Genomic DNA, 12,396 nt, shown 5'->3' with positions numbered 1-12,396 from the left:
CAGTTATTCCACTTCCAGCCATGATCACTCACAGTGGAGACACTGTGGATAAACCTCTCCTCAAAAAGAGCTCCTCAAAAGAGCAAATGAGCTTTACACAGTTTCATCCACTTAATGAACAAGCTGCTCACAACACTGACACTGAAGGCTTAGAGATCTGTGCATAAGTGGGTCAAGGGAGGGGATTCTGCCCCTCTACACTGCTCTGGTGAGACTCCACTTAGAGTACTGCATCCTGCTCTGGAGCTCCCAATAGAAGGTCATGGATCTGATGGAGAGGTTCCAGAGGAGGGCCACAAAGATGATCAGAGACCTGGGGCACCTCTCTTATGAAGACATGCTGAGAGAGCTTGAGATGTTGAGCCTGGAGAAGTCTGCAGAGAGACCTTAGAGCAGCCTTCCAGTCCCTGAAAGGGGCTGCAGGAGAGCCAGGGAGGGACCTGCATAAGGGCTTGTGGTGACAGGATGAGGGACAATGGTTGGAAACTAGAGCAGAGTAGAGTTCGACTGGACAGCAGGAAGCCCTTTACTGCAAGGGGTAGTGAGACACTGGAATGGGTTGCCCAGAGAAGTTGTGGACTCCTCATCTCTAGAAGCTTTTAAGGCCAGGATGAGGCTTTGAACAACCTCTAGTGGGAGGTGTCCCTGCCCACGGCAGGGGTGTTGTGGAGCTAGATGATCTTTAAGCTCCCTTCCAACTCAAACCATTCTATGATCCCATGAAATCCACACACAAAGAAAGGAGAAGATCCTCACAGCTCCTCCCTTGCCAGCAGGATTCTCTTTCTTCTTTCTCTTCCCACTTTTTTTTCTCCCTTTCTTTCTCCCTCTCTTTCTTTTTCCCTCCCTCCCTTTCTTTCTTTTTCCCTCCCTCCCTCCCTTTCTTTCTTTCTCCCTCCCTCCCTCCCTTTCTTTCTTTCTCCCTCCCTCCCTTTCTTTCTTTTTCCCTCCCTCTCTCTCTTTTTCCCTCCCTCCCTCCCTTTCTTTCTCCCTCCCTCCCTCCCTCCCTCCCTCCCTCCCTCCCTCCCTCCCTCCCTCCCTCCCTCCCTCCCTCCCTCCCTTTCTTTCTCCCTCCCTCGCTCTCTTTCTCTCCCTCCCTCCCTCTCTCCCTCCCTTTCTTTCTCCTTCCCTCCCTTTCTTTCTTTCTCCCTCCCTCCATTTCTTTCTTTCTCCCTCCCTTTCTTTCTTTCTCCCTCCCTCCCTTTCTTTCTTTCTCCCTCCCTCCCTCCCTTTCTTTTCTTTCTTTCTTTGGTGTGGTTTTTACTTCCCCACGGACAAAAGCCATGGAGCAGAGCAGACTCAGCCTGTTGCTGCTACATGAGTCAGTCAAGTGACTAATGCCTCTCCCTGCTGGGTTTCCCTCCTGGAGCTCATTGCTTCTCCAAAACACTGTTTGATCTCACCTGGGACACCAAAGATAATCAATTCCAGCCAGTGACACAGCGCAGCTAGCTGGTTGTTGAGGCTGGAGGGAACCTGCCTGCCCCTTCACCTTCTGTGCTCATCAGCAGGATTAAATCCCTGCTAGCAAACAAGCAGAGCCAGAGGAAAAGCAACACCTGGAGAGAGAGAGAGAGAGGAGGAGGAGGCTGCACAGCAGCCCCAACCCTTCAGCAAGCAAAGGACTGTTTATCAAACCTCTCTGATAAGACAGAATCCCTTCTGGATCAGCCACAGCCCTGAGGGCTGGGGGGGATCCTGTTCCATTACAACCCATAAATGAGACTGCCTGGTGAGAGTGCTCCACACTTTCTGCAGTCAGAAAGCTGGGGACAGATTTCTGAGCAGGGCCTGTTGTGGCAAGCCAAGGGGTGATGGTTGGAGCTGGAAGAGGGAGAGAAGGAAGAAACTTGTCATAGTAATGGTGGTGAGAGCCTGTCCCAGGCTGCCCAGAGAGGTGGGAGATGTCCCATCCCTGGAACCACTGCAGGTCAGGTTGCCTGGGGCTGTGAGCAGCCTGCTCTAGGTGCAGATGTCCCTGCTGGCTGCAAGAGGGTTGGACTGAACGAGCTGTAAATGTCCTTTCCATCCCAAACCATTCTATGACTCTGTGATTCCCAGGACTTAGAATAACCAAAGACCTTCATATCAGACATGCACAGGAGGACAAATACCTTTGCTTTTGGCCCTACTTTCAGAGTCAGGACTAAGCTAGCATGGCTGTGTTTGCAGGATGGGGCTATTTCACCAGGTGCCATCCCCCAGCAGAGACCCAGCAAGCCACCAGCCCTACAGCTGACTACCTCACTGTGCTGCTGGAACTACCCAACCAGCTGCAGCCACAATGCACCTTCAGCCACTTGGCACTACCTGCATTTTTGGCATGCAGCAGACAACTGCTGATTTAAAGCCCATTTGGGGCACCATTAAACCATGCCCTTTAAATTCTTTCAGCTTATGCTGAAGCTGCTCAGGGGCGACTTGTATGCAGGAGCTCAGGCAAGTGCCACCCAGTTAAGAGCTTCTGCAGGTGACAAAAGAGAGGTTGCTGGGAAGAAGCAGAAACCAGGCAAAGCAGGTGCTGCACTGTGGTGTTTAATCTAGACAGACAGAACAGCCTCCTCCTGCTGAGCAAAGTCTCCAGGGTCCTGCCTGGGCATCCACTGCACCCCAAGCTCCTGCAGCCAGCAGCTTTCCTCCTGGTTCATCTGCTGACATCTCAAGCTGAAGGAGGCACATCCCTATAGTGGCATTTCCACTCTGGATCTCAACCTTAAGGACTACATCAAGCTGGTAGACACCAGCCCTTGTAGACACAAGTTCTGTGGACTCTAGCTTTGTGGACACCTGCCCTTGTAGACACCAGCTCATGTATACACCAGCTCTGTGGACACCAGCCCTTGTAGACACCAGCTCATGTATACACCAGCTCTGTGGACACCTGCCCATGTACACACCAGATCTGTGGACACCTGCCCATGTACACACCAGCTCTGTGGACACCAGCTCTTGTAGACACCAGTTCATGCACACAGCAGCTCATGCACACAGCAGCTCATGCACACATCAGTTCATGCACACACCAGCTCTTGTAGACACCAGCTCATGCACACACCAGCTCATGCACACACCAGCTCATGCACACACCAGCTCATGCACACACCAGCTCTTGTAGACACCAGCTCTTGTAGACACCAGCTCATGCACACACCAGCTCTTGTAGACACCAGCTCATGCACACATCAGTTCATGCACACACCAGCTCTTGTAGACACCAGCTCTTGTAGACACCAGCTCATGCACACACCAGCTCATGCACACACCAGCTCTTGTAGACACCAGCTCATGCACACACCAGCTCATGCACACACCAGCTCATGCACACACCAGCTCATGCACACACCAGCTCATGCACACACCAGCTCATGCACACACCAGCTCTTGTAGACACCAGCTCATGCACACACCAGCTCTTGTAGACACCAGCTCATGCACACACCAGCTCATGCACACACCAGCTCATGCACACACCAGCTCATGTAGACACCAGCTCTTGTAGACACCAGCTCATGCACACACTAGCTCATGCACACACCAGCTCATGCACACACCAGCTCATGCACACACCAGCTCATGCACACAGCAGCTCATGCACACATCAGTTCATGCACACACCAGCTCTTGTAGACACCAGCTCATGCACACACCAGCTCATGCACACACCAGCTCATGCACACACCAGCTCTTGTAGACACCAGCTCATGCACACACCAGCTCATGCACACACCAGCTCATGCACACACCAGCTCATGCACACACCAGCTCTTGTAGACACCAGCTCTTGTAGACACCAGCTCATGCACACACCAGCTCATGCACACACCAGCTCTTGTAGACACCAGCTCATGCACACACCAGCTCATGCACACACCACCTCATGCACACACCACCCCTTGCACACACCAGCCCTTGCACACACCACCTCATGCACACACCAGCTCATGTACACACCAGCTCATGCACACACCAGCTCTTGTAGACACCAGCTCATGCACACACCAGCTCATGCACACACCACCTCATGCACACACCAGCCCTTGCACACACCAGCCCTTGCACACACCAGCCCTTGCACACACCACCTCATGCACACACCAGCTCATGCACACACCAGCCCTTGTAGACACCAGCTCTTGTAGATACCAGCCCCCACCTAGGTCCCAGGCAACAAGATGTAAGGCCCCAGATGTCCACAGTTATCCTGTTGCCATGCAGCAGTGCTTCCTCCTGCACAGGCACTGCTGGTTTCAAAGGAATCTGGGTCAGGTAAGGATTTATCATCCTGTCTTTTTGGACAAATAGCTGCTGCTGTTGTCCAGGTTTGGGTTCTCTCTGCCTGCATTTCCCAAACACTATTTGCAAAGCCCTTACTTCTAAGGTGTGTGCCTCCCTTCAGGTGGTATTTGTTAGATTCCTGCTCTGGAAATGTTTTTACCTCCTGACAAAACCCTTTAGATAGTGCCTAAGGAGGTGGATGACTCAAGCCTGGCATGATGATTTCCATCCACCATTCCTCGTTAAAAACACTCTTAGCAGCTCCTAATGTGAAGACAGAAGCTGGATGTGGAAATGAGAAGGACATCAAACTGCTGGAGTGGGTTCAGAGGAGGTCACAAAGGTGAAAACTGGCAGAGGGGAGATTTAAAGTAGATGTTAGGATGAAGTTGTTAGCAGTGAGGGTGGTGAGACACTGGCATAGGCTGCTGAGGGTGGTGAGGCACTGGCACAGGTTGCCCAGGGAGGTTGTGAAGCACAGAATCACCCAATGTGATCAATGATCACATTGGGTGATTCTGTGCTTCACAACCTCCCTGGAGGTGTTCAAAGCCAGGCTGGATGAGGCCTTGAGCAACCTGTTCTAGGGGGAGGTGTCCCTGCCTGTGGCAAGGGGCTGGAACTGAGCTTTGAGGTCCATTCCAACCTAAGCCATTCTATGATTCTATGCTCAGAGGGCTGGAGCATCTCTGCTGCAAGGACAGGCTGGAGAGTTGGGGCTGTTCAGCCTCGAGAAGAGAAGGCTCTGGGGAGACCTTAAAGCAGCTTTCCAGTACCTGAAGGGCTACAGGAGAGCTGAGAAAGGACTTTTCCAAAGTGCTTATGATGACAGGATGAGGGGGAAGAGATTGGAGCTTGAGCAGGGCAGATTTAGACTGAAAAGTGGGAAGAAATTCTTTCCAGTGAGGCTTGGGAGACACTGTAAAAGGTTGCCCAGGGAGGTTGTGGATACCTCCTCCCTGGAGGTGTTCAAGGCCAGGTTGGATGAGGCTTTGAGCAACCTGATCTAGTGGGAGTTGTCCCTGCCTATGGCAGAGGGGTCAGAGCTAATTGATCTTTAAGGTCCCTTCCAACCCAAACCATTCCAAGACTCCTGAACTCCAAACTTGTGCCACAATTCTGACGTCAACCAACCACAAGCAGAATTTCTTGATGCAAACCAGTTCTTCCCAGCCTCAAGTTGTAACCTCACTCCTGGAGACCTGCACTGAGCAGGCAGCAGTAAGAACCAACCAGAGCTCCACTGAAATTCAGAGTCCCTAGGACACAGGTTATGGATGGGCTGCCACTGCCAGCTTGGTCATTTACTTGATGCTACAAAGTGAAGCATCACTTCAATTAGGTCCCTGCAAGCTAACTCCCTTTGTGAGGGTGGCAGCTTCTAAAAACCCCTCAAGTTTCCCCTCAAACTGCAAATAGCAAACACCACTGCTAGGAATAGAAAAGCCCTCAGCAGAGTGACCTGCTGTCTCTCCAGCCTCTTTCCTTGCTGCCAGCCTAGTATTTAAAGCAGGATGGCAACCAAACATCGACAGATGGCTGATCCAAGTGGGAAAAGTTCTCCTAGTAGAAAACTTTGGGGATGGTTAGCCTGGAGAAAAGGAGCTTGAGATGAGTTCTCCTCACTCTCTACAACTGTCTGAGAGGAGGTTGGAGCCAGGTAGGGGTCAGTCTCTTCTCTTTAGTAGCAAGTGGTAGGAGAAAAAGAAATGGCTGCAAGTTGTGCCAGAGGAACAATTTCTTCCCTAAAAGGGATCTCAAGCCCTGGATCAGGCAGTGGTGGAGTTCTCATCCCCGGAGAGGTTTAAAAGCTGTGTAGATGTGGTGCTGAGGGAAATGGTTTAGTGGTGACCTGGCAGTGCTTGGTTAATGGTTGGACTCAATGATCTCAAAGGCTGAGGGAGGTTCTCCTCCTCCCCCCCCTACATTGCTTTAGGAAGGCTACATCTGGGATCTTGGGTCATTAGTTCTGGGATCCCCAGTTCAAGAGAGAAAGGAAACTACTGGAAAGAGTCCAGTGGAGGGCCACAGAGATGCTGAAGGGGCTAGGAGCATTTGTGTGAGGAGGAAAGGCTGGGAGCTCTAGGGCATTTAGCCTGGAGAATGGCAGCCTGAGAGGGGATCTGATCAATGCTCAAGCAAGAGCTAAAGGGTGGAGGGCAAAAGGATGGGGCCAGACTCTTGTCCGTGGTGCTCAGGGACAGGACAAGGGAAAATGGGATCAAACTGGAACCCAGGAGGTTCCACCTGACCATGAGGAGAAAATTCTTTGTTGCCAGAGTGCTGGAGCCCTGGAGCAGGCTGCTCAGAGAGGCTGTGGAGTCTCCTCTAGAGACTTCCAAAACCCTCCTGGACACATTCCTGTGCAACCTGACCTGGGGGTACCTGTGTTAGCAGAGAGGCAGGACTAGATGACCTCCAGAGGTCTCTTCTAATCCCTAACAATCTGTCATTTTGTGGTTGTATCTTTGCTGCCAGAGCGCTGGAGCCCTGGAGCAGGCTGCTCAGAGAGGCTGTGGAGTCTCCTCTAGAGACTTCCAAAACCCTCCTGGACACATTCCTGTGCAACCTGACCTGGGGGTACCTGTGCTAGCAGAGAGGCAGGACTAGATGACCTCCAGAGGTCTCTTCTAATCCCCAACAATCTGTCATTTTGTGGTTGTATCTTTGCTGCCAGAGCGCTGGAGCCCTGGAGCAGGCTGCTCAGAGAGGCTGTGGAGTCTCCTCTAGAGACTTCCAAAACCCTCCTGGACACATTCCTGTGCAACCTGACCTGGGGGTACCTGTGCTAGCAGAGAGGCAGGACTAGATGACCTCCAGAGGTCTCTTCTAATCCCCAACAATCTGTCATTTTGTGGTTGTATCTTTGCTGCCAGAGTGCTGGAGCCCTGGAGCAGGCTGCTCAGAGAGGTTGTGGAGTCTCCTTCCCTAGAGACTTCCAAAACCCTCCTGGACACATTCCTGTGCAACCTGACCTGGGGGTACCTGTGTTAGCAGAGAGGCAGGACTAGATGACCTCCAGAGGTCCCTTGCAATCCCCAACAATCTGTCATTGTGTGGTTGTTTGACAACCTGGGCTCCTTTCCCCTGACATTACTGGAAGTCAGAACTACTTTTGCTTTCCTGCTCTCCCCTCTCTCCTCACTCCCTGCCTGCAGGCTGCACGCAGGACACATCAGCATCTGTTTGCTGCGGGGATGCACAGGGGCAGACCCAGCGCCTTGGCCCTGCAGCATCCCAGAGCCCACACTTCAGCAGAAATCCTTCCTGAAGGGAACACACAATGCCAGACAGCAAAGAAAAAGGGAAAAAAAAAACCAAACAAACAAATAAATCTGATGGGGAAAAAAACCCAAACCCAACCCAAACCGACAGATCAGGCACTTGTTGGAGCCTTGAGCGCAGAGAAGCAGCATAGAAACTTCCCACTGCCTTCCCCAGCTTCCACCCTTTAATAATTTGTCTGCCTGGAATTTCTCAGTAGGCTGGAACTCCCTCAGGATCAAAATCTCACTGCAAAAGAAACCAAGGAGAGTTTGGCATCTCTTTCCCAGCCTGTGAGATGAAATGCAAATACGTTACTGGCACCAGGCTATCGCAGCTTGGTATATCCACAGAGCTCCCCTACACTGACATGAACTCCTCAAGGAAGAACATTTTGTTACTCTCCCTGAGAGAGTTTTAAAGGCAGAAAGACTATTTCTGGTTTGGGGTTGGGCAGTGAGCAGTGGTGCTTTAGCAACACACATGGGCACTGACCTAGTGTTAGTGGCAAGATGCAGTAAGACAGGGACTGCTGAGCTGACAGCAAGAAAAGTGTGTCCAGCAAGTTGAGTGAGGTTCTCCTTGTCCTCTGCCCTGCTCTAGTGAGACCACACCTGGAATACTGTACCCTCTTCTGGAGGGAAGTGTCCCTGCCTATGGCAGGGGGTTGGAAATAGATGATCTTTGAAAGCTGTTCCAACCTAAACCATTCTATGATTCTATAATCCAGTTTTGGGTTTCCCCAAGTCACAGAATCACAGAATTAACCAGAAAAGACCTTCAAAATCATCAAGTTCAACCTAACACCTTCTCATTAACTAACCCATGGCACTAAGTGCCTCATCCAGCCTCCTCCTCCAGGGATGACTTGGCCACCCCAAATAGAATAGACCAGACAAGGTTGGAAGAGACCTCCAAGCTCAGCCAGCCCAACCTAGCACCCAGCCCTGCCCAACCAACCAGACCATGGCACTAAGTGCCCCAGCCAGCCTTGGCTGCAACATCTCCAGCCACAGAGACTCCACCACCTCCCTGGGCAGCCCATTCCAATGCCAATCACTCTCTCTGCCAACAACTTCATCCTAACATCCAGCCTAGGCCTCCCCTGGCACAACTTGAGGCTCAACAAGGGGAGAAACTTCTTTGCTGTGAGGATGCTGGAGCCCTTAAGCAGGCTGCCCAGAGAGGCTGTGGACAGTCTTCTTCTCTGGAGAGTATCAAAACCCACCTGGATGCATTCCTGCACGACCTGCTCTGTGTGATCCTGCTTTGGCAAGGGGATTGGACTCAATGATCTCTAGAATCATAGAATCAACCAGGTTGAAAGAGACCTCCAAGATCATCCAGTCCAACCTATCATGCTGCCCTATGCAGTCATCTAGACCATGGCACCAAATGTCTCATCCAGGCTTTGCTTGAACACCTCCAGGGATGGTGACTCCACCACCTCCCTGGGCAGCCCATTCCAATGTCCCTTCCAACTCCTAACACTCTCTGGCTCTATGTTTCTGTGCTCACACATGATTTACAGTGCCTAGGCTGTGCTGGCAGTTGGCAAGGAGAAAACTATCAGCAGCTTCTTATGCTGCTCTGGCTTTAGCAGACATGAATCACTTCAGTATCACTTCGGTGCTTACAAGTGGGGGGAAAAAAAACCATCCTGAGGTTGAGCTCTTCTCTCCTAAGCTAAGAAGTGGGGCATATCTTCCTGGCAGTGACACAAAGCCCTGGAAAACAGGTGTTTGGAAAACAAAAGGCTGTCAGGCAGGGAAAAAGAGGGGAGGGAAATCATCACTAAATTCTAACAAGCAGCCTGTGCTTAACAACCAGAGAATAAATGGATGATTAGTTAAAGAGCTGTAACCGTTCTCCTGAAGGAGGAGAGGGACACTCTTTGTGATCAGCGATGAATGAACTCTGCTGCTCTCCAGCTCAATAGCAGCACTACAATGGGCGCCCACCGCCTTCAAGGGATGCGGAGCTCCCATTAGCAGCCGCTCGCCTGCCGCCGGTTCCAAGGACAGGCTCCTCCACACCTAATTCACTTCATTTGCTGTTAATTAAGGGAGATGATCCGCAGCCTCAGGAGGGCTGGTTTCGCCTTGCTGAAGGCAGGTCTGGCGCTGCGGCTGAGCTCTGCTGCCTCCCTGGAGCTGCTGATGGGAAAGGGATGCTGAGGAGGCTCATGGAGCTCGCAGCCCACCCGATGTGGCATGGGCTGACGGCAGGGAGACACGGACAGGGTGGACTCTGCTGTCTGCAACTACCTGAGGGGTGGCTGTGGCCAGGAGGAGGTTGCTCTCTTCTCTCAGGTGGCCAGCACCAGAACAAGAGGACACAGCCTCAGGCTGTGCCAGGGGAGGTTTAGGCTGGAGGTGAGGAGAAAGTTCTTCCCTGAGAGAGTCATTGGACACTGGAATGGGCTGCCCGGGGAGGTGGTGGAGTCGCTGTCCCTGGAGCTGTTCAAGGCAGGACTGGACGTGGCACTTGGTGCCATGGTCTAGCCTTGAGCTCTGTGGTAAAGGGTTGGACTTGATGATCTGTGAGGTCTCTTCCAATCCTAATAACACTGTGATACTGTGAAATGAGGCTGAGCTTCCTTTCCATGTACCCCCACAGACCATTGCCGTGCAAACAGCAGGGGAGCATATCAAGGCCGAGTCTCCCTGGTGCAGAGGAATGGCCCTGGCAGTGAGTTGCAGCCTTGATGCCACTTGAATCAGCTCTTGACAACTGCCTGCAAATCTCAAAGGCAATTCCAGCCGATGTGCTCTAATCAGGGCAGGCAGAGAAGGAACAGCCTTCTTCTCTCTGCATCTGAAACACACTGCAAGACCTCATCCAGCATCCTCCTGTCTGCTCTGCCAGCCCCTGTCATCGAAAGAGTGACACCAGCTAAGCTTTACCTGGCCACAATAACGTGGCACCTATATGATGCACAGGGGCTAAGCCAGTTCAGTGCTGCTCACCAGCTCACATCTTCAAGCAAAGCTGCTGTAACCCAGGTAGAAGAACCCAGAAGGTGCTCCTGCAGTTCTTGTGCTGCACTGAGAGCAGTTTCTGATGTTGCATCTCTCACCCAAACTGCCTTCAGCACATACTGGTTGTGAGGAGGAGAAGCAGTAACAAATACCCAGTGGACACTGTTTGTCTGTTTGTGCTTTAAAGAAGTTAATGTCAAGCTCACAAAACCAAATCCAAAGGCTTTGAGTTGAAAAGGCTTAAAAACTAAGGTCTGATTCACCAAAACTCCTGGGGAAAGTAAGCAGAAAAGTCGGAATTCTGCTCTGCCAAAATACCTCTGACCTGTCCAGGACAGTCTAAACCTTACAACATTCCCTTGCTCATTTCCATATCAAGTTCTCCATTGAAACCACTGATAAGACCATGGTTGTGCCAAACATCCACTACTGAGAACACCAAGAGCTTCAATTTGTTCCACAGCCCCCAAAGTCCAGCTGTTAACAGTATTAATTCTTCCTTAGAAATCAGAGAGCCATGGAATTAACCAGGTTGGAAAAGACCTCTCAGATCATCAAGTCCAACCTAGCACCTAACACCTTCTAATTAACTAAACCATGGCACTAAGTGCCCCAGCCAGGCTTGGCTTCAACACCTCCAGACACACAGACTCCACCACCTCCCTGGGCAGCCCATTCCAATGCCAATCACTCTCTCTGACAACAACTGCCTCCTAACGTCCAGCCTAGACCTCCCCTGGCACCACTTCAAACTGTGTCCCCTTCTTCTGTTGCTGCTTGCCTGGCAGCAGAGCCCAACCCCACCTGGCTACAGCCTCCCTGCAGGCAGCAATGAGCTCTGCCCTGAGCCTCCTCTGCTGCAGGCTGCACACCCCCAGCTCCCTCAGCCTCTCCTCACAGGGCTGTGCTCCAGACCCCTCCTCAGCCCTTCTCTGGACACATTCAAGCACCTCAACATCTTTCGTAAACTGAGGGGCCCAGAACTGACTCTGGTGAGCCACAAAATGCCTACAAAGGCACAAACCATCCTGGGACTCTACCTGGTCTCACATTCCACTTGTGGAGCAAAAGACATTAGCAGCAACCAGCTTCTAGGGAGGAAAGATGTAGACAACCTTCCCCATAGCCTGTGGCAGCCTGAGGCTGGGCTGTGCTCCCAATCACTGACCTGGAAAAGGGATTTTTAAAGCTCTTTTCCAGCTTCTTAAGCCACAAGCCACCTCTGGTCATCTTGTTACATGTTGAGAGACAGAGAGAACCCTCACTTTTGAAAAGCCAGCAAGCAAATGAGGAGAGTCGCCAGGAAGAGCGATTCAGCTCTGCAGGTTCCCAGGAAAGGCTCAAAACAGCTTGAGAAAAAAAGGTCTCAGCCTAACTTTTTCTCTTGCAAAGCTGTGCCCATAAAAAGCAGCCTCACTCTTTCAAAAAGCCACTTGATTTCTAGGCAGAAGGACAAAAGTCTGAGGCTAAAAATCATTCCACAGCTCTCAACACAGCTTTGGTCGTCGACCTTTTCTTTGACCCTGCTCTGCTGAGCCATCTCACTTCCGACCTGCTTTTTGCTTCACGAGGTGGATACCTTCAGTTATTGCAGGACAATTCTCCAGAGCAGGTGAAAATGAGAAATGAGCCTTTCCCTATTCCCAGCCCCTCTCTGGAAAGCCACAAGGATGTTACTCACCATCCAGTTCCTCCACGGAGATGTTGGCTAGCTGCTCGCTGTCGCTGCCGGCGGAGAGTGAGCGGTTCAGGTAGTTGCCTTTGTACAACAAGCCAGCTGTTACATGGTGGAATGGCATCTTCTCCCTGGGCACAAGGGAAGAGGATGGTTTCTTTGAATTATCTGGCTTTGAACAGTACAATAACCTGCCTTGAG

The 12,396-nt window shown here is 51.5% G+C and overlaps 1 protein-coding gene across 2 annotated transcripts in view; it reads right to left on the bottom strand.

Moving 5' to 3' along the window:
• The window catches only part of CALN1 (calneuron 1), a 174,422-nt gene that overhangs the window by 134,320 nt on the left and 27,706 nt on the right, over positions 1-12,396 (bottom strand). For both annotated transcript variants that reach the window (XM_064166629.1, XM_064166630.1), the window contains exon 2: positions 12,202-12,326. In XM_064166629.1, coding sequence (XP_064022699.1) covers positions 12,202-12,319 — 118 coding nt within the window. In that variant the 5' untranslated portion in view covers positions 12,320-12,326. The remainder of the gene's footprint in view (positions 1-12,201; positions 12,327-12,396) is intronic.

The sequence above is a fragment of the Pogoniulus pusillus genome, chromosome 27 (assembly GCF_015220805.1).
Source record: "Pogoniulus pusillus isolate bPogPus1 chromosome 27, bPogPus1.pri, whole genome shotgun sequence".
Classification (NCBI taxonomy): domain Eukaryota; kingdom Metazoa; phylum Chordata; class Aves; order Piciformes; family Lybiidae; genus Pogoniulus; species Pogoniulus pusillus.
The sequence above is the reverse complement of the archived record's forward strand: the minus strand, read 5'-3'. Positions and strand labels throughout refer to the sequence as shown.